A 22,148-nucleotide genomic window follows, 5' to 3' on the forward strand; every position below is an offset into this window, starting at 1 on the left:
GGACAAAGACGTGGAGACTAAACAATATGCTATTGAAGAAGCAATGGATCATTGAGGAAATTAAAGAAGAAATCAAAAAATACCTGGAGGCAAATGAAAATGATAATACGCCATACCAACTCATATGGGATACAGCAAAAGTTGTATTAAGAGGGAAATTCATCGCAATACAAGTACACCTTAACAAACAAGAAAAATCCCAAATTAGCAATCTTAAACTACACCTAACTGAATTAGAGAAAGAAGAACAAACAAAGCCCAAAGTCAGCAGAAGGAGAGAAATAATAAAAATCAGAGCAGAAATAAATGCTATTGAAACAAAAAAGGCAGTAGAAAGGATCAATGAAACAAAGAGCTGGCTCTTTGAGAAGATAAATAAAACTGACAAACCCCTAGCCAGACTTACAAAGAAAAAAAGAGAGAAAGCTCAAATAAACAAAATCAGAAATGAAAGAGGAGAAATAACAACAGACTCCACAGAAATACAACGGATTATAAGAGACTACTACAAAAAACTATATGCCAACAAAATGGATAACCTGGAGGAAATGGATAAATTCTTAGACTCTTACAATCTCCTAAAGCTGAGTCAAGAAGAAGCAGACAATCTGAACAGACCAATCACAAGGAAGGAGATTGAAACAGCAATCAAAAGCATCCCAAAGAATAAAACCCCAGGAACAGGTGGCTTTTCTAGGGAATTCTACTAAACTTTCAGAGAATCTAATATGTCTACTTTTCAAGCTATTCCAAAAAATTAGGGAGGATGGAACACTTCCTGACACATTCTACGAGGCCAACGTAACGCTGATACCAAAGCCTGACAAGGACACCACGAAAAAACAGAACTACAGGCCAATATCGCTGATGAACAAAATTTCTCAACAAAATTTTGGCAACCCGAATTGAGCAATACATCAAAAGGATCATACATCATGATCAAGTGGGATTCACACCAGGGACACAGGGATGGTTCAACATCTGCAAATCAATCAACGTGATACACCACATCAACCAATTGAGGAAGAAAAACCACATGATCATCTCAATAGATGCAGAGAAAGCATCTGACAAGATCCAACAGCCATTTATGATAAAAACTCTGAACAAAATGGGCATAGAAGGAAATTACCTCAACATAATAAAGGCCATATATGACAAACCCACAGCCAACATCACACTCAAAGGGCAAAATGAGCACCATCCCCCTGAAAACAGGAACGAGACAAGGATGCCCTCTAGCACCACGCTTATTTAACATAGTACTGGAGGTTCTGGCCAGAGCAATCAGACAAGGAAAAGGAATAAAAGGAATCCAAATAGGGAGGGAAGAAGTGAAATTCTCGCTGTTTGAAGATGACATGATCTTATATATAGAAAACCCCAAAGAATCCATGGGAAAACTTTTAGAAATAATCAACAACTACAGCAAAGTTGCAGGGTATAAAATCAATTTACATAAATCAGTAGCAGTTCTATACTCTAATAATGAACTAACAGAAAAGGAACTCAACAACATAATACCATTAACAATCACAACAAAAAGAATAAAATACCTTGGGGTGAATTTAACTAAGGAAGTGAAAGACCTATACAATGAAAACTACAAGGCTTTTCTGAAAGAAATGGGTGACAACACAAAGAAATGGGAAGACATTCCAGGTATGTGGATTGGAAGAATAAACACAATTAAAATGTCCATACTACATAATCTACAGATTTAATGCAATCCCAATCACAACCCCAATGACATTCTTTACAGAAATACAACAAATAATCCTAAAATTCATATGGGGCAACAAAAGACCCCGAATTGCTAAAGCAATCCTGAGAAAAAAGAACAAAGCTGGAGGCATCACAACCCTGACTTCAAAACATGCTAGAAAGGTATGGTAATCAAGACAGCATGGTACTGGTACAAAAACAGGTGTACAGATCAATGGAACCAAATTGAAAGCCCAGAAATAAAACCACACATCTATGGACAGCTAATCTTCGACAAAAGAGCTGAGGGCATACAATGGAGAAAAGAAAGTCTTTTCAACAAATGGTGCTTGGAAAACTGGAAAGCCACATGTAAAAGAACGAGAATTGACCATTCTTTTTCACCATTCACCAAAATAAACTCAAAATGGACCAAAGATCTAAAGGTAAGACCTGAAACCATAAGGCTTCTAGAAGAAAACAGAGGCAGTACACTCTTTGACATCGGTATTAAAAGGATCTTTTCAGACACCATGTCTTCTCAGACAAGGGAAACAACAGAAAGAATAAACAAATGTGACTTCATCAGACTAAACAGCTTCTTCAAGGCAAGGGAAAACAGGATTGAAACAAAAAAACCACACTCTAACTGGGAAAAAATATTTGCAAGTCATATATCCAACAAAGGGTTAATCTCCGTAATATATAAAGAACTCTCACAACTCAACAACAAAAAATCAATCCACCCAATCAACAAATGGGCAGGAGACATGAACAGATATTTCTCCAAAGAAGATATATGGATGGCCAATAGGCACATGAAAAGATGCTCATCATCGCTGATCATCAGGGAAATGCAAATCAAAACTACACTAAGATATCACCTTACACCCATTAGAATGACAAAAATAACTAAAACAAATAGTAACAAATGCTTGAGAAGTTGTCGAGAAAAAGGAACCCTCATACACTGCTAGTGGGAATGCAAAGTGCTGCAGCCACTATGGAAAACAGTATGGAGATTCCTCAAAAAATTAAAAATAGAAATACCATATGACCCAGCCATCCCACTACTGGGTATCTATGCAAAGAGCTTGAAGTCAGCAATTCCAAAAGTCCATGCACCCCTATGTTCATTGCACCATTATTTACAATAGCCAAGATGTGGAAGCAACCTAAGTGCCCATCAATTTAGGATTGGATAAAGAAGATGTGGTGTATATATACAATGGAATACTACTCAGCCATAAAAAAAGGATAAAATCATCCCACTCACAACAACACGGATGGACCTCGAGGGTATTATGTTAAGTGAAATAAGGAAGATAGAGAAAGGCAATCTCTGTGTGACTCCACTCATAGGTGGAAGTTAAACATGTGGACGAAGAGAACAGATTAGTGGTTACCGGGGGAAAGGGGGTGTGGGGGGTGGGCACAAAGGGTGAAGGGGTGCACCTACAACACGACTAATAATGTACAACTGAAATTTCACAAGATTGTAAAGTATGAAAAACAAAAATTAATTTAAAAAAAAACAAAAAACTCATCCAAGTTTTGTCAATTTGGATTTAATTCCACCATCTCTCATTCTCTTCCACTCACCTGGCTGAGTTCCAGGTGTTCTTCTTTCCCTTTCTCTGGCCGCCTTCGAGCTTGGTGTCCTCCCACCCCATTCCATTTTTTCCTTCCTCCCAGTTTAGTTTACACTGTTTCTACCTTTTCATCATGACGTTAGAATTTTTAATATGCATGTTTAACTTAAATTCCAGTGTTCACCCTTCTTACAAACACACTCGGAAGAATTCAATTCCAGCCCCTCTGAGGTTGGCCCCACCCTCCCCGGTACCGGAGCCCGTCAATTCCACCTTCAGCCTGGACTATGGGAGTTGGATTTTCGTCCCTTCCGGATGAGGTCTGGGCTGACACCGGCAGTCACAAAGGCCATCCCCTTCCTGCCCCGGTGAACACGGTGGGCGGGTGGGCGGCAGGAAGGGGCCAGTGAAGAGCCCCCAAACCCCAAGGCCTTCCACACTGCTCCCTGGCCCCTCACCCTGTAAGCTCTCAGGGAGCTTTCCAGCCGCACAGAAGGAGGCTGGAGCTGGGTTCGGCTCACCCTTCCCCAGGTCTGAAGGATCTGGGCCCCAATCCTCAACGTTCTCTTTCGCACATGCACCCAGAGCCTCAGGCCAAGCCTGTAAGGCGAGCATCCACTTAGCAAGGAGGAGCCGAGTCTGCGCGGACTAGGGGTTCGCCAGCGTCACTCGACGTGGAGGTCCTCCTCGAGCCCAGAGGGAGGTGCGGCCCCGGGGCGGGGACGTGGTCTGGGCCCGGCCGCAGACGCTCAGGCCAGGCCTGCGCGCTCCAGGTCCTGCGGCAGGATGCGGCCCTTCCTGCGGGCCTTCTCCAGGCGCCGCTCAGCCTTGGCCGCCTTCTTCCTGCGCAGGTTCTGCCGCCGCCGGTCCTGCCGCCGCTGCATCTTCTCCACCACGTGCGCCGTGCGCTTCTCCCAGCCGCGCTGCCGCTGCGCCCGCCGCTGCTCCTTGCGCTTCAGGGCCTCCTGCAGCAGGCGCTCGTCGTCGCGGATGCGCACGCCCTCGGCCTTGTACAGCAGGTTGGTCCACCGCATCTTGGCCTCCAGCTCGCGGGCCTGGCCCTCGTCCCGGCCCCGCAGCTCCTCCAGCCGGTCCTGCCGCGCGCGCACGCGCTCCAGCAGCTGCCGGTAGTTCCTCCCCGTCAGCGGCGTCAGGTTCCCCTTCAGCTTCTGCCTCTTCTCCTTCCTGCGCTGCGCCTTGCTGGCCGGCTCGTCCTCGCTCACCTCCACCTCAGGGGGAGGAGCCGCAGCACCCGTCACTCCAGCCTCGCCCACGCCGCCCGCGGACCCTCCGCAGCACCCCGGCTTCACCGACGGGCCCGCGGTCCAGAGGCCGGGTGGGCCAGGCACTCATCCGAGGCCACAGCCAGCACGGAGCCCGAGCCCTCCGCGCCTCCACGCGGCCCCCAGCCTCACCTTGTTGAACAGCAGCCCCGTTTGCCCCTGCGCCTCCTCGCCGGGGGCCTCAGGGGGCAGCTGGGCAGCCTCTGCGGCCTCCTCGGTCTCGGCCGCCTTCTCCTTTGCCCTCAGCTCCTTTCGCTTCCTCTTCCTCCGGTCCCGCTCCTGCTTTCTCCTCCGTCTTTTCTCTAAAGTGGCGGGGGACAGCTCCTTGGTGCTGCCCTGGAGGGAAAAGTGGGTGTTCATTTTAAGGTTTTCCCAACTTGGGAGTCCCCGGCTCTGGCACGTGGAATCAGCAGGAAGGCACGTGAGGAAATCCCTGTGCAGTGTTCCTACTGAGCTCAGGGTTCCACTTTAAGATGACCTATCACCCAAAATGCAAGGGACCCCACATGGGACAAGAGGACCCCCGAGTAGGAACCGTGGCTTCCAGTTTCCAGGTACTGACCACGTGCCAGAGCACTTCACCGACACTAAAACTCCCAACAAGCCAATAAAGGAGATACTGTCCTCCATCACTTTATAGATGAGAAAGACAGGTGGCTTGACCGAGGCCACCAAGTAGAACTTGCTGTCAGGTCTGAAGAACTCAGTGCCTATGTGGACCACAGCGCTGTTGTGCTGGTGACATCTCTGGGCTCTGTTCTCAGTGACAGCCTTTTCCATCCCCGGGCCAACAGCAGGGCTTCGGACCATGCCCTGAAGGAAGGCCAGGCCAGAGCCTGGATCACCTCCTAGGAGCTGGCCCCCAGGCGATGCTGAATAAAGCTAGGGGACTGTCCTCACACAGCAAGAAGGCTGGGGGAAGTCCCCAGAGAAGAAGCAGATGGTGGCCAAGTCAGAGGGGGGATCATGCCATTCAGCAGAAAGAGCTGAGGTGGTCACCTTGCCTCAGGCCCTTGCCGACCTCATAGGCCTGTCATGACATTTAGATGGACAGACGTGCCCCCAGAGGGGTGTTCATCATGGGCGGCTTCCCAGAGGGAGGAGGCTGAGCCTCTCTCCACAGCCTGCAGAAGGCAGGGGTCCCTGGGGACAGAGGCTCCCCAAGACGATGAGAACTACACCCATCTCTTGCAGAACAGAGCTGCCAAGGCCCTGGTGGGACCGGCAGCAGACATGGGAACAGTGGTCGAGGCCCATCCCATCAGCCGCACATTTCACTGAAGTGCTGGTCAGGCCCACAGTGGCCAGCAGAGCTGGCAGCTGACCCGACAGAGAGCACCAAGGCATCTTCTCCTTGGGGCAGAGCAGGCGCTGCTCCCAGCACCCCAGAGGTCTCCCCACCTACCTGGGCCCGGGCCTCCTGGATCTTCTCATGCAGCCGCTGCCGCAGAACGTCCAGGGCAAAGAAAGAGTCAGGCTCTGTGCCTGAACCATCTTCAAGGAAGGAGACAGAGGAATGAAAGGAGATGCCCCACCCCGCCCCAGACCGTTCTGTCCCCTCCCCAGGCCAGCTTCACAGCCTGAGTCTCCACCCACTGCCCGCGCCCTGGTAGCCACTCGTGGATCTGCAGGGCAGTTCCAGTGAATTCTATCCCACCTGTTGAACCTGGACTGGCCCCCAAGACATCCTTGCGCAGTATGATTTCTTTTTTTTTTTAAAGATTTGCACCTTGGTTAACGACTGTTGCCAATCTTTTTTTTTTTTTTCTGCTTTATCTCCCCAAACCCCCCATGTACATAATTGTATATCTTAGTTGCAGGTCCTTCTAGTTGTGGGATGTGGCATGCCACCTCAAAGTAGCCTGATGAGTGGCGCCATGTCCACGCCCAGGATCTGAACCCTGGGCTGCCGCAGCAGAGCGTGCGAACTTAACCACTTGGCCATGGAGCCGGCCCCCGCAGTATGATTAAAAATACTTCCTACAGATCAAGTGAAACCCATCTCCCACTTCTTTCCACTTCTGCAGCCTGGGCCCTCCCAAACAAGTCTGCTCTCACGAGCCCCTTCAGAGACTTGAGGGCGGTGAAGCTCTTCAATGCAAGCTGCCCCAGGTCCTCAGTAGGAGATGGCCTTGCCCCTAGCCAACTCGGTGGCTATCTGGCCTAAAACCACAGCGTACTTCCCCAGGTCCCATCCACCCACAGAGCCCCAGTGATCTGTCCCCTGAAAGCTCACTCTGGGAAGTCTCGAGCTATCCAGTGTGCCTGACAGAGTCCTATTCTTAACCAGAAAGGACCACATTTGCGTCTGACCCCAGCTGGCCCTGCCCATGTCCCTAGAGTCCCTCACCTGCAAGGGCCCCTGCAGAGCTGGAGGCCTCCTCCTCCTTGGCTGTCACTGGCTTCCTGGCCCCAGAGGCTGCCGGAGACTTCGCCCCCAGGGCCTGGGCCTTAAGCTCTGAAGCCTTCTCCTCCGATGCCCGGGGTTTCCTCTGTGCTTTCTTCCTCTTCTTTTTTGGGGGCCCAGCAGCTTCTGAGCCTCGAGTTTTGCCAGCTGAAACACAAAACGAGAAAAGGCTGCCGTCCCAATCTCTGTGATTCATTAAACAGGCAGGACGGCCTCGCAGAGGCTTCGATGCCAGAAGGATGCCAAAAGCAAATCAGGATGGAGGATCTGGAGACCCTTATCCACAGAGCTCAGAACCATATATTCCTAGAAAGCAGACTAGCCACATATATCAAAACCCTGTCAAAGGTCCACACACTTGACCCAGCAGTCTGTTCGTGAGAATTCATCCTGGGTATGCACAAAGATTTGGCCTCAAGGATGCTCATCACAACGTCGTTTGAGAGAAAAACTAGGAAAACCTAAATATTCCATCTCCAGGGACAAATCATGGCACTGCTACACAACAAGCTACTATGTAGCCACCAAATATAATGCGGTAGGCTTTCATTTTAATGGGTGGGAACATGTTTACACTTTAAATGGAAAAAACTACATCGAATAAGAAGTGAATTGTTTTAGTGACTAAAATATACTCATTGAAAAAGGACCAGACACAGACGCAATTTATAACTGAGTGACGAGAAAACTCAATTTTCCATGAAGAATAAATTTCGTTTGTATAAAAAGAGTCATTTTTCCTCTGGTAGTTCCAAGCCAGACCCTGCTGCTCTCCCTCCTCCGGGCCAGGCAGTTCCTACAAGTCCCAGCTCCCTGAAGACCAGGTTCTGTCTGTTTCGCCTGTGTATCTACTTCCTGAGGGTGGCCTCGTCACCCCTGCCAGGTAAACCCCCCACTGGAACCATCATCTTTCTTCCTTCTCCCCATCTTCCCCATTCCACAGGGTCACCTCCTCCAAACCCTGGCCGAGCTTCCTGCCCGGTGGGCGAATGGAGCTGAATCCCTCGGACCCCAAGCTGATGCCTCTAACAAGCAGAGAAGCAGCGGTAACTTTAAGCTTCACTACGTTTCCTTCTAGCATCCTGCAGGCTTGTTTCATGCGTCTACGTGTCTAATCCACACGAAGGCTACTCAGGGTGCGGTATGGGGTAGACAACGACCTCCGCCGCGGGGGTAGTGGGACGCCTCCTTCCGAAGCCCCCCCAGTCCCGGCCCCGGGCTGCGCCTCACCCGACTTGCGCTTCTGCGGCTCCGGGCTGGGCTGGGAGCAGATTTTCCTGGCCAGTCTCTGCAGGTAGGCGTCCTTGGCGAGCAGAGAAGCCATGGCTAGAGATTCGGGGGTCGGGCAGGGCTCTCGGCACCCTGCTCGGGGTAGGAGGGCCGGGGTGCAGCGTCCGAGGCCGGCACCGGCCGCCCCGAGACACCCACAGCCCGCGCCGCGCACGTCCAAGATCACCACGTGCGCAGGCGCCGCCGGCCGAGCGCCGAACCGCCAGCGTGCGGCGCTCGATTAGCCAGGCCTGGCTCCACCGGAAGAGGTGCAGGGCGGGCGCAGAGCATTGTGGGCCGTGGGCGGCCGCCGGCGGGAGCGGGATCTCCAAGCCCGCGACCTGTGGCCCGAAGTGGGGACGGTGCGGGTGACCCCGTGTCCCGGCCTCTCCGCCCCGGGCCAGCGCCGTGCCCGTACACCGTAGGCGCTCAATAACTAGGGGCGCCAGGGAGGGGCGGGCAGCAGTTCGGTACCCTGGGGGCCCCGGCGCCGGCGCGCTCCCAGACCCGGGACTCTGGCCGTGGAGACTGCACGACCGCGGCCTCTGGTGCTGCCAAGAGGAACATGTGACGTGGCGGATAGTGGGGGGCTAAGGAGACGGGGACTGGAGGGAGGAGCGGGGCGCCCGGGGAGAGCTAGGTACTTTGGCTCTGGACAGTGGAATCCCAGACGCACATGTAAAACGAGGCTGGTCCTATTCAGGACTCGCGGGGGGAGGGTTCCCCGGCCCGGGGCGGGTCCACCACACCCTGTCCTTAACTCGCGGGGATTACAGGCTTTGACGCAAGTCCCAGTCCTTTGAGGGCCGCCTTGGGGTCGGAAGGGACGGGGACCTCCTGGTGTTTATTAGGGGTGGGAAGGGAAGGAGGACTCGGAGTCGTAAGTTGCTACCTCGAAAGTCTATTTGAAGAGGCTGAAATAAGCGACTTTTGAAACATGAAGAATTCCAGTTTCTTCCCCTAATGTCTGCCATGAGGCCGCGGTTTCCCCAGAGGTTGTTTTCCTCGTCCTCCCCCACTGTGGATATACTGTCGGCACAGTCTGATCTCTATGCTGAACTCAGGAAGCCTTACCCGTCCCTCCTGGGACCTTCAGTTTAACCATCAAAGCAGAGACACTGATGGGATGGGAATTGGAAAGGAACAAGAGATGATGGCTCCTCTTTCTGCGGGACTCCCAGTCCACGCTGCAAGTCGAGGGTTCTGTCTCCTTCCTCTCCATCTCCAGGCAGGTCTTCACTGGACTTGGGAGTGGTGGGTGTAGATGCCACCAGAGTTGCCGTGCTCCCAAGGGGAGAATAAAGTCACATTCGGAGTGTAGCTCTTGATTATGGCCCTTCGTAATGTTAACAGTTACCTGTTCTGTGTGTCGTGTCTGGAGGCTTTGGCTAACTGATCCTCACTCTTCCCTGAAACCCTGTCTTCACGTGGCTTCGGAGGCCCCAGACAGCACGCCCTCTTCTTCCCCACTCTGCTCCTCCTTCTCTCTGGCTCTCTGAACCACTTCTCTCTTCTGTCGCCTCTCCCCCCTCACTGATCCCTTTTGGGGCTCGTGGCTTGACTGCCGATGACTCCCCTGAACTCCAGACCCACGTTTGGCTATGTAACACATGTCCACCTCTGTGTCCAGAATGGGGGTCTTGACCTCCCCACCGCCTTCCTTCCCCATCTCAGTTAAGGCAGCTCCATGCTTCCAGGCACGTGGGCCTGACTCCTTACTCCCCACATCCAGTCCTCGGGCAAATCCTGTCAGCTCTCCCTTGAGAGTATATCCAGAATTCCACTCGACCCACTCCAGCCACCCTGATTGTGTTCTAGATTTTTTTAAGTATTTTTTTACTGAGAACTTTCTATAATATTTATTTATGTTTTGGTGAGGAAGATTGTCGCTGAACTAACATCTGTGTCTGTCTGCCTCTATTTTGTATGTGGGATGCTGCCACAACATGGCTGATGAGTGGTGTGTAGGTCCACACCTGGGATCTGAACCTGCAAACCGCTGGCCACCAAAGCAGAGTGCGTGAACTTAACCACTGTGCCACCAGGCTGGCCCCTATGTGTGTTCTATATTTTAAAGATTTTATTTTTCCTTTTTCTCCCCAAAGCCCCTCCCCCCCCCCGTACATTGTTGTGTATTTTTAGTTGTGGGTCCTTCTAGTTGTGGTACGCCACCTCAGCATGGCCTGATGAGCGGTGCCATGTCCACACCCAGAATCCGAACTGGCGAAACCCTGGGCCGCCAAAGCAGAGTGCACGAACTTAACCACTAGGCCACGGGGCCGGCTCCAGTGTGTTCTAGATTTTAAAAGACTGTAAGAAATGATAACTAAATGCAATGCCAAATAGAAATAGGTATAAAAAGATTTGGGGAAGTTAGACTATGTCGTGGATGGTACTAGGTGATGATGGAATAATTGTTCGTCTTGGGTGTGATGCTGGCATTGGGCTATGAAGAATAGGGACAAGCTGACAAGTACTCAGGGGTGAGGTGTCACGAGGTCTGCAGTGACATTCAGATGGCCTTAATATATAAGGAAGAGTGAGCAGAGGTGCAGAAGGTGACTCCAGAAAAGGTCTGTGTGGGTGTTCTTTATGCTGTCTTCTAACTTTTCCAAGGGTTTGAACATTCTTGAATAAAAAGCTTAGGATCAAAAGGCGATAAGGACTGAGGATTGACCAGGGTTTAGCAATGTGGAGCCCACAGGGGACTTTAATATATTAGTGTAGCTTGGCCAGAGTCGGAGACAAAACCTGCTTGGCACAGGCTCAAGAGAACTGGAAACAGCCCATTTCTCCACCAAGTCCTGCTGCCAGGGGCGCAGGCTGGAGAGGACAAGGACGCAGAGCTGCCTCGCTTTGAGAGGGAAGAAACTACTTCACTTCCAGGGGGCATGGTGGCACTGGCCCAGCGGAAAGTAAAATTGATGATAAAGACGACTTTCTCAGGTTTTTAGAAATTGAGGACAACTGGAACCCCACCCTAAGTCTGGCCCACTCCTTCCAGCCTTTTCCCCTCATGTGCTTCCATTTTGTTGTAACCTTTCTCTTCCTTAGCGGTTAGGTACAAGTTATTTCTGCAGTGAAATACGGCAGTAAAAGACCACCTATTTTATCAACAGGGAAACACTCAGAGGAGATGCGACTTCCCCAGGCCACCCAGAAAGCAGGGCCAGACCCCAGGCTTCTACCTGTCTGGTGCCTCTGCTTGGCCGTGGGGGTCTCCAGGACCTGAGATGGGTCAGCTTGTGTCCCTCGCTGTCCGTGAGGCTGGATTGTGGGTTTTCACCTCCTTCATACACTGGGGCGATGGACTCCCATGTGGGAAGGAGATAAAGCATGCCAGTGACATTCAGGGCGCAGAATTGAAGTCCTGGCTCTTCTGGGTGACCCTCCCCTCTCAGGTGAGCCAGGCACGGAGGCACTGGGCCGAGCATTCCATCTGGGTTGAGTCTTGCTTTCTGCCGTTACTTCCAAGCTCTGAGACTGTGGGCACAACACTCCAACCCCTTTGGAGCCCATGGCCACTCCTCTCTGAAATGCAGGTGACAGCAGCACTGACTTGGGTGCAGTGAGGACAAGGTAGGACCGGGGGTGCCGGCACCTGGGCCATGTCATGTGCAATAATGGCAGCAGTTTTTCATTTATTTGCCAAATAGGACCTTCTAGGTCCCAGGCAGTTCTAGACGATGGGAATGCAGTCATGAGCCCAAAGTGACTGAGTCCCTACCCCCAGTGCCCCCATGGGGAGAAGGCTGACCTGGAGCCCAAGGTTATCCAGGCAGAGCCCAGGAGCTGTTGTTCCAACAGCCACTGGGAGACCAAGGGTGGTCCTAGACTGATCAGGGATGGGGACGACAAGGAAGAGGAACCAACCAATGCAAAAGGGTGGTTTTATTCAACAGTCTCATTACAGAAATAACGAGAATACATATGACAGCAGAATTAGGAAGGTCCCCCGCCTGGCTTCTGCGTGAACAGGCAGCCCCCCCCACGCCCCCGCCCCGGCCCTGCAGAGCAGTCAGCTAGTACAGGGACCCTCAGAGGAGGTCGAGGGGCGGCTCTGCACAGGAGGCCTGGCATGAGGGTGGGAGTCTGGCCTTGGCCAGCACTGTCCACTCTGAACACCCCCCTTCTCCCCCCCACCCCCGGTATTTTAAACGGCCGGCTCAGGTCAGGTCTCTTGACATCCAGCATCTGCCCCACATGTAGGTCCTCAACAGGACAAATTCCTGGAAACTTCCTCTGCCCAGCTGACCAGGAAGGCAGTGAATGGAGGTGACAACTCGGGGGTGGGGCGGGCCACCCCGCAATTGCCTGGGGGAACTATTTTTCCCCAGCACTCCTGGGTGGGCTGTCCCTGGGCTGACGAGGTACTCAAGGAGGTCATGGCGGCTCCCCAGGTGGGAAGAAAGGCTGAAAGGGGTGAAGCTGTGGCGGCCCAGAAGGGAGCACCAGATTTCATTCCTAAGAGCCTTGGGGCCCGGGGAGGGAACCCTGGGAAGCTCAGGCGTGCTCTGTGGGGCCAGGGCCGCCAGCGTGGGAGTGGGCAGGGGCTGCAGCCTGCAGGGGGCCAGCGCTGGGCTCCGGGGATGCCAGCAGAGGGGCCGAGAGGCCATCAGTGGAGTCTGTGTCGAGGTCCAGCCTCCAGTAAGCTTCGCACAGAGGCAGATCATTAGCTTCGCAAAGACTTGAGCTTTTCCACCACCAGAAACCCAAGGAGAGACAGGAGCAGGCAGAGATGGAAGCCAGGGGAGGGAAAAGCGAGACAGAAGCAGAGTTAAGAAACAGACCACACCCCAGACCTGCCTTTCCCCTCCTTTACTCTGCCAAGCAGGCCTGGCTGACAGGAGGCACGAGGGGTCTGCTCTTGCTTCAGGGTCCTGCAAAGCACCCTAAAGTGGGGAACCTTCTGGGACCAGCCATAGCAGGCCATGTGACCTTGGCAGGTCCTTCCACTGACTGACCAATGTCCTTCCTGCCCGACTGCCACACGGCCATCCTAGCCCCTGCTGCCGTCTCCCATCCTGGCTCCACCCACCCTCCTCTGGCAGGGAGCTGCCAGCCTGGCCACCCTCTGCTCACCAGCTGTGGGAACCAGTGTCCAGAGCTCGCTATGGTCTCTCCATGGTCCCCACACTTTGCAAGGACCCTGAGGGCAGAGACCCTGTCTCACTTGAACTTGGTCTCCTATCTCTAACGGGCTTGACAGCATCAGCTTTCAGGGCTGCTGGAAGAGTCGGGGTGAGGATGCAAGTGGGGAGCGTGGCTCTAGAGCACGGACCAGCCCCACACTTGTCTAACTGGCTCTCTCCCGCATCCTGCCCTGCCTCGCGCTACCTCCCTTGCTCCTGCGCTCAGCATTCAGTCTCAGAAACCATCCTGGGCACAGAGTGGGGTCCCCAGGAGAGCAGAGGGGGAGAGGCAGAGGAGGAGTGAACCATGAGCGAGAGGCAGGTGGGCGAGCGAGCGTGGAGGCCGGGCGCGGGCAGCAGGGCTCATGCAGGGGAGAGGCGAGCGCTGGCGGCTGGGGTGGGGCACGCGCAGCCCATGTTGGGGGACTTGCAGGGAGGGGCACATAGCCCACCAGCCCTGACTCAGCCAAGCCCTGGCCACTTACAGGCGTTAACAGACGAGGGAGGCACTGGGCCTTGCAAGGCACCAGGGACAGCTGGAGGGGCCACCAGGGTGGCCCAGAAACCCCTCTGGGTGAACCAGAGACAGACAGGCCAGGACATGGGAAGCCTGGCGATCAGGCCCCCTGGGTTCCCCTGCAGCCCTGCCAAGTGACCTTGGGCAGGTCCCCTCCCTTCTGGCACAAGAGGCAGGGCTGAACTGCTGTCCTGAAACTGCTCAGTCCAGAAGCCTGGCCCTTGGGGGCAGCACAGGAACAAACACAGGGACAGGAAGGGATTCTGCAAAACCAAGTGGGGCTGTGAGCAGGACCCCAGTGGGGTTGGAAACCCCCCAGGGATCTGCTCAGGATCCCTCTCTGAAGGCCTGGTGTGTAGGAGGCAATTGCTGTATGTCTGCTGAGCAGATGGGCATCAGGGACCAGAGGCAGCCCCAGAATCCTCTCGAAAAGTCTAGAACTGCTCCAGCTGGGCAGTGACACTGTCTCTTCCCACAGATGCCATGAGGGGCAGCACCATGAGGGGTGGCACTGAGTCCAGGGCAGGGAAGCCAAGCCCCAGACCACAGGCCCAGTGGCCTCCCTGGGGCTGAAAGGAGCATTTTATTATTCTTTTTAAAGATCTTTATCTTGCTCTCTTTTTTTTTTTTAAAAAAAGATTGGCACCTGAGCTAACATCTATTGCCTATCTTTTTTTCTTTTGCTTCTTTTTCTCCCCAAAGCCCCCCAGTACATAGTTGTATATTCTAGTTGAGTGCCTCTGGTTGTGCTATATGGGACGCCGCCTCAGCATGGCCTGATGAGCAGTGCCATGTTTGCGCCCAGGATCTGAACAGGTGAAACCCTGGGCCGCCGAAGCAGAGCGCATGAACTTAACCACTCGGCCATGGGGTCAGCCCCAAAAAGGAGCATTTTAAATCCACACCAGGAAGGACAGGTTTGTCTGGGTGAGGGTACCAGGGGCCTGGACTACATGTCTTCTGGACTGAGTCTTGATTTTCCAAGCTAATGGGCACAGAAGTGCAAGACTTTCCTGTCTCCAGCCTCAGTTTCCCCTGTGTAAATTACACCTGGACTCTGATTTCTCAGGACCCCTTCAGCTCAAACAGCCTCAGGTTTCAGGATTCAGAGCAGTCCCACAAGGGCCGGGGTGACAGGTCTTGCCCACTGCTGTATCCCTGGGGCCCAGGTGGGCCTGGCATGTTGGAGGGCGCCAGCTCTGTGAACAAGGCTGAGCTGAATAGGAACTCGGTGTTCCAAGTACCTGGGGCCCAGCTTTCAAGGTCATCCTCTGCTTGAGTTTTTTCCTCCTCCTTCCCAGGACTGCCTCGGCACCGTGACACACACACTGTGGGGTTTCGGTGATGCCCACATGGAATTGCATCCCTGGGCAAGCACTGGTGTCCTGGATTTGGGCCCAGGCCTGGGTTGCCAAAAGGAGCTAGCCCAGCCTTAGCTGGAATGTTTAAATATTGACTAAAAAGCTGAGAGGAGCAGACAGGCCCAGAGAGAGGCAGCCATCCCCAAGACAGGGACGTTGGTCCTGCCCTTCCTTCTCCAGGCTCAGCCCTCCCAACCTCTGAAGTCCTGTGGTTTTCATCCCGCTGCCCAGGGCCTGGTAGATGGTGTAATTGTCTGTCGATCAAATGCTCTGACCATGAGCTCTGCTCTGAAACCCAGCACGCGGCTCTGCTGCCAAGACCAGGAAGGGTTTGGAAAGACAGGACCTTGAGGGCTGCTGGGTTGGGCTGCCAGGTCAGGCTGGGCCACAGCTGCTGGCTGCGCCCAGGTCTGCAGGCTCCGCTCCATGAGGAGTCCAGCCCTATCTGTACCTGGATGAGTAATACTCCTCCTCCAGCTCGTACAGGTCGATGGAGATCTCATCCCGCAGGGTGATGAGCTTCCGGTCGCACTCCTCCTGCAGCGCGCGCAGCTGCTGGTTGCGCTGGTCGATGGCCTCGTTCACCGACGGGAAGTCGTTGAGGATGAGAAACTGCTTGAGGTCGGACACCAGCTTCATCAGGGATTCGCCAGCTCGGACCTGTGGCGATGGGCACAGGGGCAGGCACGATGAGGGAGCGACAGGAGGGCAGGGTCCCCGGCACCCACCTGGACCGCATGAACCGCCTCCACGGCAGGCCTGGGGGAGGTGGCAGGTGCCATCGACTTCCCAGGCCCTACCCTCACTTGGCCTCTGGCTCCTGCTCCTGTGAGACACATTCTGCTTCTCAAAACCTCAAACCCTACAGACAGAACTACAATCCTGTCTAACTGCCTGCCCCTGCTCGTCCTTGGGGGCAGCACACCAGCCAGGGGGGCGGGATCCCTTTGGGACCTCTCCTATGCATTTTCATCCACAGGCACATCCCTGTGGGAGTATCTGGTTGATGTCGTTGTTCTGTGACATCAGAAGGGCTCAAAATTCCCATCCTGTTTCATTCAGCAATTTGCTATTGCACCCATAAGGAATCTCAAGGAACTTTCTCATCAGCAAGGAAGTTTCTATCCCCTGCACAGCACTCTACAGGATGGACGTGACCCGCGACCTGCCGGCCCCTCACACGGCTGCCACAGACAGCCCTCCCTCTCGAGGGGAGTCTCCTGAGAAGTGGTTTGTCCCCCACCCAGGAGCACCCAGGAGGGACCACAAGGCTCCTGGAGCCCAGGCCATGCCCTCCACCTGGTGACTCACGATGTTGGCGGCTCGCACGTGCATCTCGTAATTGTCCTGCTCGCCCTGCATGGCCCTCGACACCTGCGTCTCGTCCTCAATCTGGAGAGCAAACGAGAAAGCCTGGACTCAGCGGGCGCCCGGGCCTCCAGGTGACCAGCTGCAGAAGACCACCCTCGCTGCGTCCTGTCGCCTCTCCTGCCTTCCACCCTGGACTCTGCTAACACACCTCGGGCACCGCTCCACTCCACCCCATCTTGCTCTGGTCTAAGGAGGTAAGAGGCACCTCCTCAGGAAAAATGGATGCCGACGTACGATGATGCTGTGCCAGGTGCAGGGAGATCTGGTCCAGTGCTTTTTGGGGTGTGAGCCCTGTTCAGTATGGACTCGCGTCACTAGCTCGGGCACTCAGCAAACTGCTGGATGGATGAGTAAAAGGACAGTGTTATCTTTTTTCCCTCCCCAAAGCCCCAGTACATAGTTGAAATATCTTAGCTGTAAGTCCTTCTAGTTCTTCTGTGTGGGACGCTGCCTCAGGATGGCTTGATGAGCAGTGTGTAAGTCCGCACCCAGGATCCCAACCAGGGAACTTAACCACTATGCCACTGGGCCGCCCCCTACTGTTCGGACAGTGTATTTTTTAAGCCACCATTTACTGAGCACTTCTGGAGTGCCCAGCACCACGTTAACTACTTGACCGTCATCACCTTACGAATTTCTCACAGAAGCCTGGACTGCCATCCCTGGTTTACAGGTGGGCAAACTTGAGGTCAGGACAGGCCAGAGAGCACACTCAAGGTGCCTTGAAGGGTAAATGCACGAGCCTGCCTGGCCAGCCTTGTCCAAGACTGCCCCCGTCCATCCACTGGACAGGGCTTCTCCAGGAGCCTTGCCAGAGGACAGGCTGGGTCAGGGCTCCCCAAGGGGTTAGGAGCCAGACTTCCTGGGTTCAAATCCTGGCTCTGCCAGTTATTATCAGAATGACCTTGGGCAAGTTACTAAATCTTCTGAGCCCGTTTCCTCCAAAAACGGAGAGGACAATGGTACCCGCCCCATAGAGTTCTAGTGGAGATTAAGTGGGATAGAACCCAAACAGCCCTCACGGCACAGCCTGGCGTGTCATGAACACTAAACAAGTAAACAAACGTGAGCTTTCATCATTATTATTATTGCTCAAACGAGCTTTCCGCTGGCTGCAGCGGCCATGCCAAGGTCCAGCCCCATGTGCTGCGGCTGCAGCCTGGCAGGCTGGCCTGACCCAACCCAGCTGCTGACCGCTCTACCCACCTGGAGGAGCCTCCCCAGCTTCTCTCCTGACTGAACTCACTCCCACCAGCTACGATGTCGGGGTCCCTGTCAGGTCCTGAAGGAACTGGTTTACACAGATAAACTCATCTAGTCATCATAAAGATCCATTAACACAGGGGAAACTGAGGCACTGAGACATCAGGTCCCCATGCAAACCTAGGCTGCTAGGCAGTGGAGCTGGACACTGAAACCCAGCAATCTGACTGGAGTCCCAAGCACGGCCTCACCAGGACCTGTCGTTAGTTGGTTTATCTATTGATCTATTAACCTATTTGTTATGGCAGATCCCCCTGCCGCCCTCCCAGATGTTTTCCCATGGGGACAAGGGCATTGCCTGTATGTTCACTGCTGTATCCTCACGTCCTGGCCCAGAGCACGCACTCCACGTAGGGCGGGCGCTGTTGAAAGCAACCCCCGTGTGACACCCTTCAGCAGAGCAGGCCAGTCGCTCAGCTCACCACCGCCCAGTCTCTAGAGCCCGCTCCTCCCCTTGGTCTCAGAGGGGCAGGAGAGCCGCGGCCCCCACGCACCTTGGCGGTCTTGATGATCTCGGTGAAGTTGTCCATGATGGACTTGATGTCGTCCTTGAGGCGCTTGTTGTAAGACTGCAGCAGCGTCTCCTTGCTCTGCGGCAGGGCTCTCTGCTGGGCCATGGCAGGGCCTCAGGCCGTGCAGGGGACAGAGGCCTGGGGCCACCAGTCAGCACCTGGGACCCAGAGCCTGGAGTGAGCGAAGACGACCCTAGCCACCCACCCTGCATGCCCCCACCACGTAGAACGTGCAGATCTCCGGGTATTCCGTTTCTGCCAAACAAACACGTCCGATATGGCACACAGGCGCGCTGCGGGATCTCCTCTGCCCACGCCCTCCCCCTGGGGGAGCTCATGACCCAAGGACCCCCTCAAAAGCCGGCTCCGGCCCGGGTTCCGCAGAGGCTGGGTGCGCGCGTGTCCGCGAGAGGCCGGCAGGAGCTCGCCACCTGCCCCCGCCCAGCGGCTTCCGCGCCACCACTCTCGCCCCAGCCCCTCATCCGACGCCTCCTTCCCACTCTACCCCCGCCGCCCTGCTCCCGGCCGCCCGCCCTCCGTCCACGCCGCGGCTCCGGAGGGCAGCCTCGCTCCGCGGTCTCTGCTGGGACCACCCCGCCCCGCGCCGCGCGCCTCTGGGCTGCGCGCTCCGCGCAGGGCACAGCCGGCCGACCGAACCCGCAGTCTCTGAGCCACTTTGGGGAAATCGCAGAGAGAAAAGACGCCCACCCAACCCTGCGGCCCCAGAGCCCACACCTGGTCCACAGAGCCTGGTCCGGCGGGTACCTGGTCCGGGCGGTGAGGAGGAGCGCGCGCCCCTCCCGGGAAGTCCCAGATCCCCGGAGCCTCGTCGCACACCGACCAGCCGCCTGGCTCTAGGCGCCGCCCCCAACCCCAGGGTAGGCGAAAGGAGTCTGTCACTTTAAGCCCGAAATCCCGCGCAAGCGCCAGTTCTCGCGATCTTCGAGGTCGCATACATATTACCCACAATTCCCTTTTCTTTCTCTCTCCTCCAGCCGCCCAAGATGGTGAGTGGGTCGCTGTTTTGCCAGGCTGGAACTGGGTCCGGGCTTTATCCGCCGCCATCCTTCTCGGGGCGCGGCCGCGCGGGGGTCCCTCCACCGCCTGGCGCGAGGGGAGCCCCGCGGGGCCTGGTATAGAGGCTTTGGGCCGGGACAGAGTCCGGCGGCGGGCTGGGGGAGGAGGATGCGGGAGCGCAGCGCCGCAATGCGGGGCGCGGGGCTCACGGGGCCGGGGGCTCCTCGCCGTGGTGGGGGCCCCTCGCCGTGGTGGGGGCCGCCCAGGAGCCTTGGGCGAGGGTTCCGGGGCCGCCCCGCGGTGTCGGTGTGCGGGCGGCGGCGAGGACGTCCTCCCCGCCGAGGTCGCCGGGGGGCGGCGGGCGGGGCGCGCCCATCTGACGGCTCGCCTCCGCGCAGCCGAAAGGGAAGAAGGCCAAGGGGAAGAAGGTGGCCCCGGCCCCTGCGGTCGTGAAGAAGCAGGAGGCCAAGAAGGTGGTGAACCCGCTGTTCGAGAAGAGGCCCAAGAACTTCGGCATCGGTGAGCGGCGGGCGGGCGGCGCGGGGCGGCTTCAGGGTTTGCAGGCGGGGCTGCCGGGCGGGGTCGCGGCCTGGCCGGGGACCCCCAGCTCTCCGGGGCCGGGCGCCTCGGCTGCTTGCTGAGTGGGGAGAGGGCTGCCGGGCTCCCTGCGGCCCGCGGTGTTTGCGTGCAGATGATGTGAAGGAATATTTGCTATCTGAGAGACGGTGACGACCCTTCAGACCACCAAGATCGCTGATGCACCTGCACCCTCGTAGGGGCGGCCCTGGCCGCGAGCGTGGGGAGCGCGAGCCTCTCACGGCGTTGCCCTGTGCTTCCCAGGACAGGACATCCAGCCCAAACGGGACCTCACCCGCTTCGTCAAATGGCCCCGCTACATCCGGCTGCAGCGACAGAGGGCGATCCTCTATAAGCGGCTCAAGGTGCCTCCCGCGATCAACCAGTTCACCCAGGCCCTGGACCGCCAGACAGGTGAGGTGCTGCGCGGCACGGACCCTGCTGGATGCGAGGCCTTGCGAGGGCGGTGGGCATTTTCAAGCAGATGGGTTCATTAAGACGAGTCCCCCAGCTTTCGGAAGGTGAAGGTAGCCTAAGCGAAGCGATTACGTTCGTGGCTCGAGGATTTCTCAACTGCAAATAGCACAGTCAGGACACAGATCTAGCGTTAATTACGTTGAGTGATAAAGATCAGAGCTTGAACTGCATGTCTAAACTGGCTGTTTCTACAGCTACTCAGCTGCTCAAGCTGGCCCACAAGTACAGGCCAGAGACAAAGCAAGAGAAGAAGCAGAGGCTGCTGGCCCGGGCTGAGAAGAAGGCTGCTGGCAAAGGGGATGTCCCCACTAAGAGGCCACCGGTCCTTCGAGCAGGTGAGTGGGCCCCTCCTCACAGGGTGCACGCGGGCAGGCTGTTGGCGATGATGCATGAATTTCTTCACCTGGAATCACCGTGAAGAGTAAAATCCGAGCTTTTTAACCCTGAGTCATAGTTGGGCCCAGACGCACCACACGTGCACACACAACACCCCCATGCTCATGTAAGCTGGCTGTGTGTTCTAGGGGTCAATACTGTCACCACCTTGGTGGAGAACAAGAAGGCTCAGCTGGTAGTGATCGCGCACGACGTGGATCCCATCGAGGTACGTTTGGCTGCTTTTTCAGCCATTGGTTCCTACACTTAGATTGTCTTTGCATTGATATGGGGAAGATACAGTTAAGCTAAATACTGAGCCTGGCACCGTAGGCCAAGGTGGGGTGACCAGGACTGTCAGTACTGACAAGGGATCAAATCATGGCTCTTGCGATGATGTGAGTTTTTCACTGAATTAAACCGTGAAGTGCAAACACATGAGCTTTTTAACCCTGAGCAGTTGCTACCAAGCTAGCATTTAAATTACCGTTTTTAATGAGAATATAGCCTAGAGCTAACGGTGTCTTCCAGCTGGTCGTCTTCCTCCCTGCCCTGTGTCGGAAGATGGGGGTGCCCTACTGCATCATCAAGGGCAAGGCGCGGCTGGGGCGTCTGGTCCACAGGAAGACCTGCACCACCGTCGCCTTCACACAAGTCAACTCGTACGTAGGGGCAGCCCAAAGCTAACGCCTAAGCTAGAGCGCGTGGCCTGTCAGAAGGGAGCGCATTGTCTGAGCCTTTGCCGGTGATGGTTGCGAATTTCTTCACCTGAATAAACCATGTGGCCATTTTGTATCTGAGGCAAAAGTCTTGTTTGGAGCTAAAATGAAGGCATTCCTGCTTTTGGAAGGCCGCTGACCCACATTTTCCCTCCTGCCCCATTAGGGAAGACAAAGGAGCTCTGGCCAAGCTGGTGGAAGCTATCAGGACCAACTACAACGACAGATACGACGAGGTAAGGAGCAGCTTTACGTTAACTGTCTTGGGGAAGTCCAGCCTTTCATCACAGGACTGGCTGGCTCGGAACTCTTTCTGAGCAGTTGTTTGGCTAGAACAGCAAGGTCGAGGGTGCTTTGAAAGCCTCAGAAAACCACAGGCCAGGCTGACTGCCTTTCTTTTGCAGATCCGCCGTCACTGGGGAGGCAACGTCCTGGGTCCAAAATCGGTGGCTCGCATCGCCAAGCTAGAGAAGGCAAAGGCTAAAGAACTGGCCACCAAGCTGGGCTGAGCTGAGCGCATGCAGTTGAGTTTTCTGTACATAAGTAATAAAAACTCTTCTTCAGTCAGTGTCA

At 55.2% G+C, this 22,148-nt stretch overlaps 3 protein-coding genes and 4 non-coding genes across 9 annotated transcripts; 5 read left to right on the forward strand and 2 right to left on the reverse strand.

Annotated features, from left to right (window-relative positions):
- Nucleotides 1–3,256: 3,256 nt before the first annotated feature.
- SURF6 (surfeit 6) lies at nucleotides 3,257–8,971 on the reverse strand. Its single transcript, XM_001498145.5, has 5 exons — nucleotides 8,217–8,971; nucleotides 6,930–7,133; nucleotides 5,985–6,073; nucleotides 4,712–4,915; nucleotides 3,257–4,525 (listed from the first exon to the last, which is right to left on the reverse strand). Exons 1-5 carry the CDS (start codon nucleotides 8,308–8,310, stop codon nucleotides 4,046–4,048), a joined length of 1,071 nt encoding a protein of 356 aa, XP_001498195.1. The 5' UTR covers nucleotides 8,311–8,971; the 3' UTR covers nucleotides 3,257–4,045.
- Nucleotides 8,972–12,131: 3,160 nt separating this feature from the next.
- MED22 (mediator complex subunit 22) lies at nucleotides 12,132–19,320 on the reverse strand. Of its 3 annotated transcripts, none has more exons than XM_023629244.2 (5): nucleotides 19,147–19,320; nucleotides 18,394–18,569; nucleotides 16,577–16,657; nucleotides 15,717–15,925; nucleotides 12,132–12,948 (listed from the first exon to the last, which is right to left on the reverse strand). In XM_023629244.2, exons 2-5 carry the CDS (start codon nucleotides 18,514–18,516, stop codon nucleotides 12,759–12,761), a joined length of 603 nt encoding a protein of 200 aa, XP_023485012.2. In that variant the 5' UTR covers nucleotides 18,517–18,569; nucleotides 19,147–19,320; the 3' UTR covers nucleotides 12,132–12,758. The 3 variants fall into 3 exon arrangements, with proteins under 3 accessions (XP_023485012.2, XP_023485013.2, XP_070108160.1); XM_023629245.2 differs by having other exon boundaries at nucleotides 19,177–19,306; XM_070252059.1 differs by lacking the exon at nucleotides 19,147–19,320 and adding an exon at nucleotides 18,917–19,036.
- On the forward strand, nucleotides 19,303–22,138 carry RPL7A (ribosomal protein L7a). Its single transcript, XM_023629241.2, has 8 exons — nucleotides 19,303–19,418; nucleotides 19,827–19,947; nucleotides 20,269–20,418; nucleotides 20,676–20,816; nucleotides 21,006–21,085; nucleotides 21,388–21,518; nucleotides 21,742–21,811; nucleotides 21,980–22,138. The coding sequence occupies exons 1-8, from the start codon at nucleotides 19,416–19,418 to the stop codon at nucleotides 22,082–22,084; spliced, it is 801 nt and encodes a 266-aa protein (XP_023485009.1). The 5' UTR covers nucleotides 19,303–19,415; the 3' UTR covers nucleotides 22,085–22,138.
- LOC111770726 (small nucleolar RNA SNORD24) lies at nucleotides 20,115–20,189 on the forward strand. Its single transcript, XR_002804132.1, has one exon. It is a non-coding gene; the product is annotated as a small nucleolar RNA SNORD24 (small nucleolar RNA).
- On the forward strand, nucleotides 20,859–20,933 carry LOC111770723 (small nucleolar RNA SNORD36). Its single transcript, XR_002804129.1, has one exon. It is a non-coding gene; the product is annotated as a small nucleolar RNA SNORD36 (small nucleolar RNA).
- Nucleotides 21,245–21,317, forward strand: LOC111770724 (small nucleolar RNA SNORD36). The gene has a single exon (XR_002804130.2). It is a non-coding gene; the product is annotated as a small nucleolar RNA SNORD36 (small nucleolar RNA).
- Nucleotides 21,596–21,662, forward strand: LOC111770725 (small nucleolar RNA SNORD36). Its single transcript, XR_002804131.1, has one exon. It is a non-coding gene; the product is annotated as a small nucleolar RNA SNORD36 (small nucleolar RNA).
- Nucleotides 22,139–22,148: the final 10 nt, after the last annotated feature.

This window comes from Equus caballus, chromosome 25 (assembly GCF_041296265.1).
Source record: "Equus caballus isolate H_3958 breed thoroughbred chromosome 25, TB-T2T, whole genome shotgun sequence".
In the NCBI taxonomy this organism is placed as follows: Eukaryota; Metazoa; Chordata; class Mammalia; order Perissodactyla; family Equidae; genus Equus; species Equus caballus.

What these genes read in the sequence shown, in the direction of transcription:
- RPL7A (XM_023629241.2), top strand. An exon ending in ACGACGTGGATCCCATCGAG is followed by an intron (nt 21,086 to 21,387) that starts GTACGTTTGGCT and finishes GGTGTCTTCCAG; the next exon opens with CTGGTCGTCTTCCTCCCTGC. An exon ending in GCCTTCACACAAGTCAACTC is followed by an intron (nt 21,519 to 21,741) that starts GTACGTAGGGGC and finishes CTGCCCCATTAG; the next exon opens with GGAAGACAAAGGAGCTCTGG.
- SURF6 (XM_001498145.5), bottom strand. Translation starts at nt 8,310, where the DNA reads ATGGCTTCTCTGCTCGCCAAGGACGCCTACCTGCAGAGACTGGCCAGG. An exon ending in GCCGCAGAAGCGCAAGTCGG is followed by an intron (nt 7,134 to 8,216) that starts GTGAGGCGCAGC and finishes TTTGTGTTTCAG; the next exon opens with CTGGCAAAACTCGAGGCTCA. An exon ending in TCCAGGAGGCCCGGGCCCAG is followed by an intron (nt 4,916 to 5,984) that starts GTAGGTGGGGAG and finishes TTTTCCCTCCAG; the next exon opens with GGCAGCACCAAGGAGCTGTC.
- MED22 (XM_023629244.2), bottom strand. Translation starts at nt 18,516, where the DNA reads ATGGCCCAGCAGAGAGCCCTGCCGCAGAGCAAGGAGACGCTGCTGCAG. An exon ending in AGATCATCAAGACCGCCAAG is followed by an intron (nt 16,658 to 18,393) that starts GTGCGTGGGGGC and finishes TTTGCTCTCCAG; the next exon opens with ATTGAGGACGAGACGCAGGT. An exon ending in ACGTGCGAGCCGCCAACATC is followed by an intron (nt 15,926 to 16,576) that starts GTGAGTCACCAG and finishes CCATCGCCACAG; the next exon opens with GTCCGAGCTGGCGAATCCCT.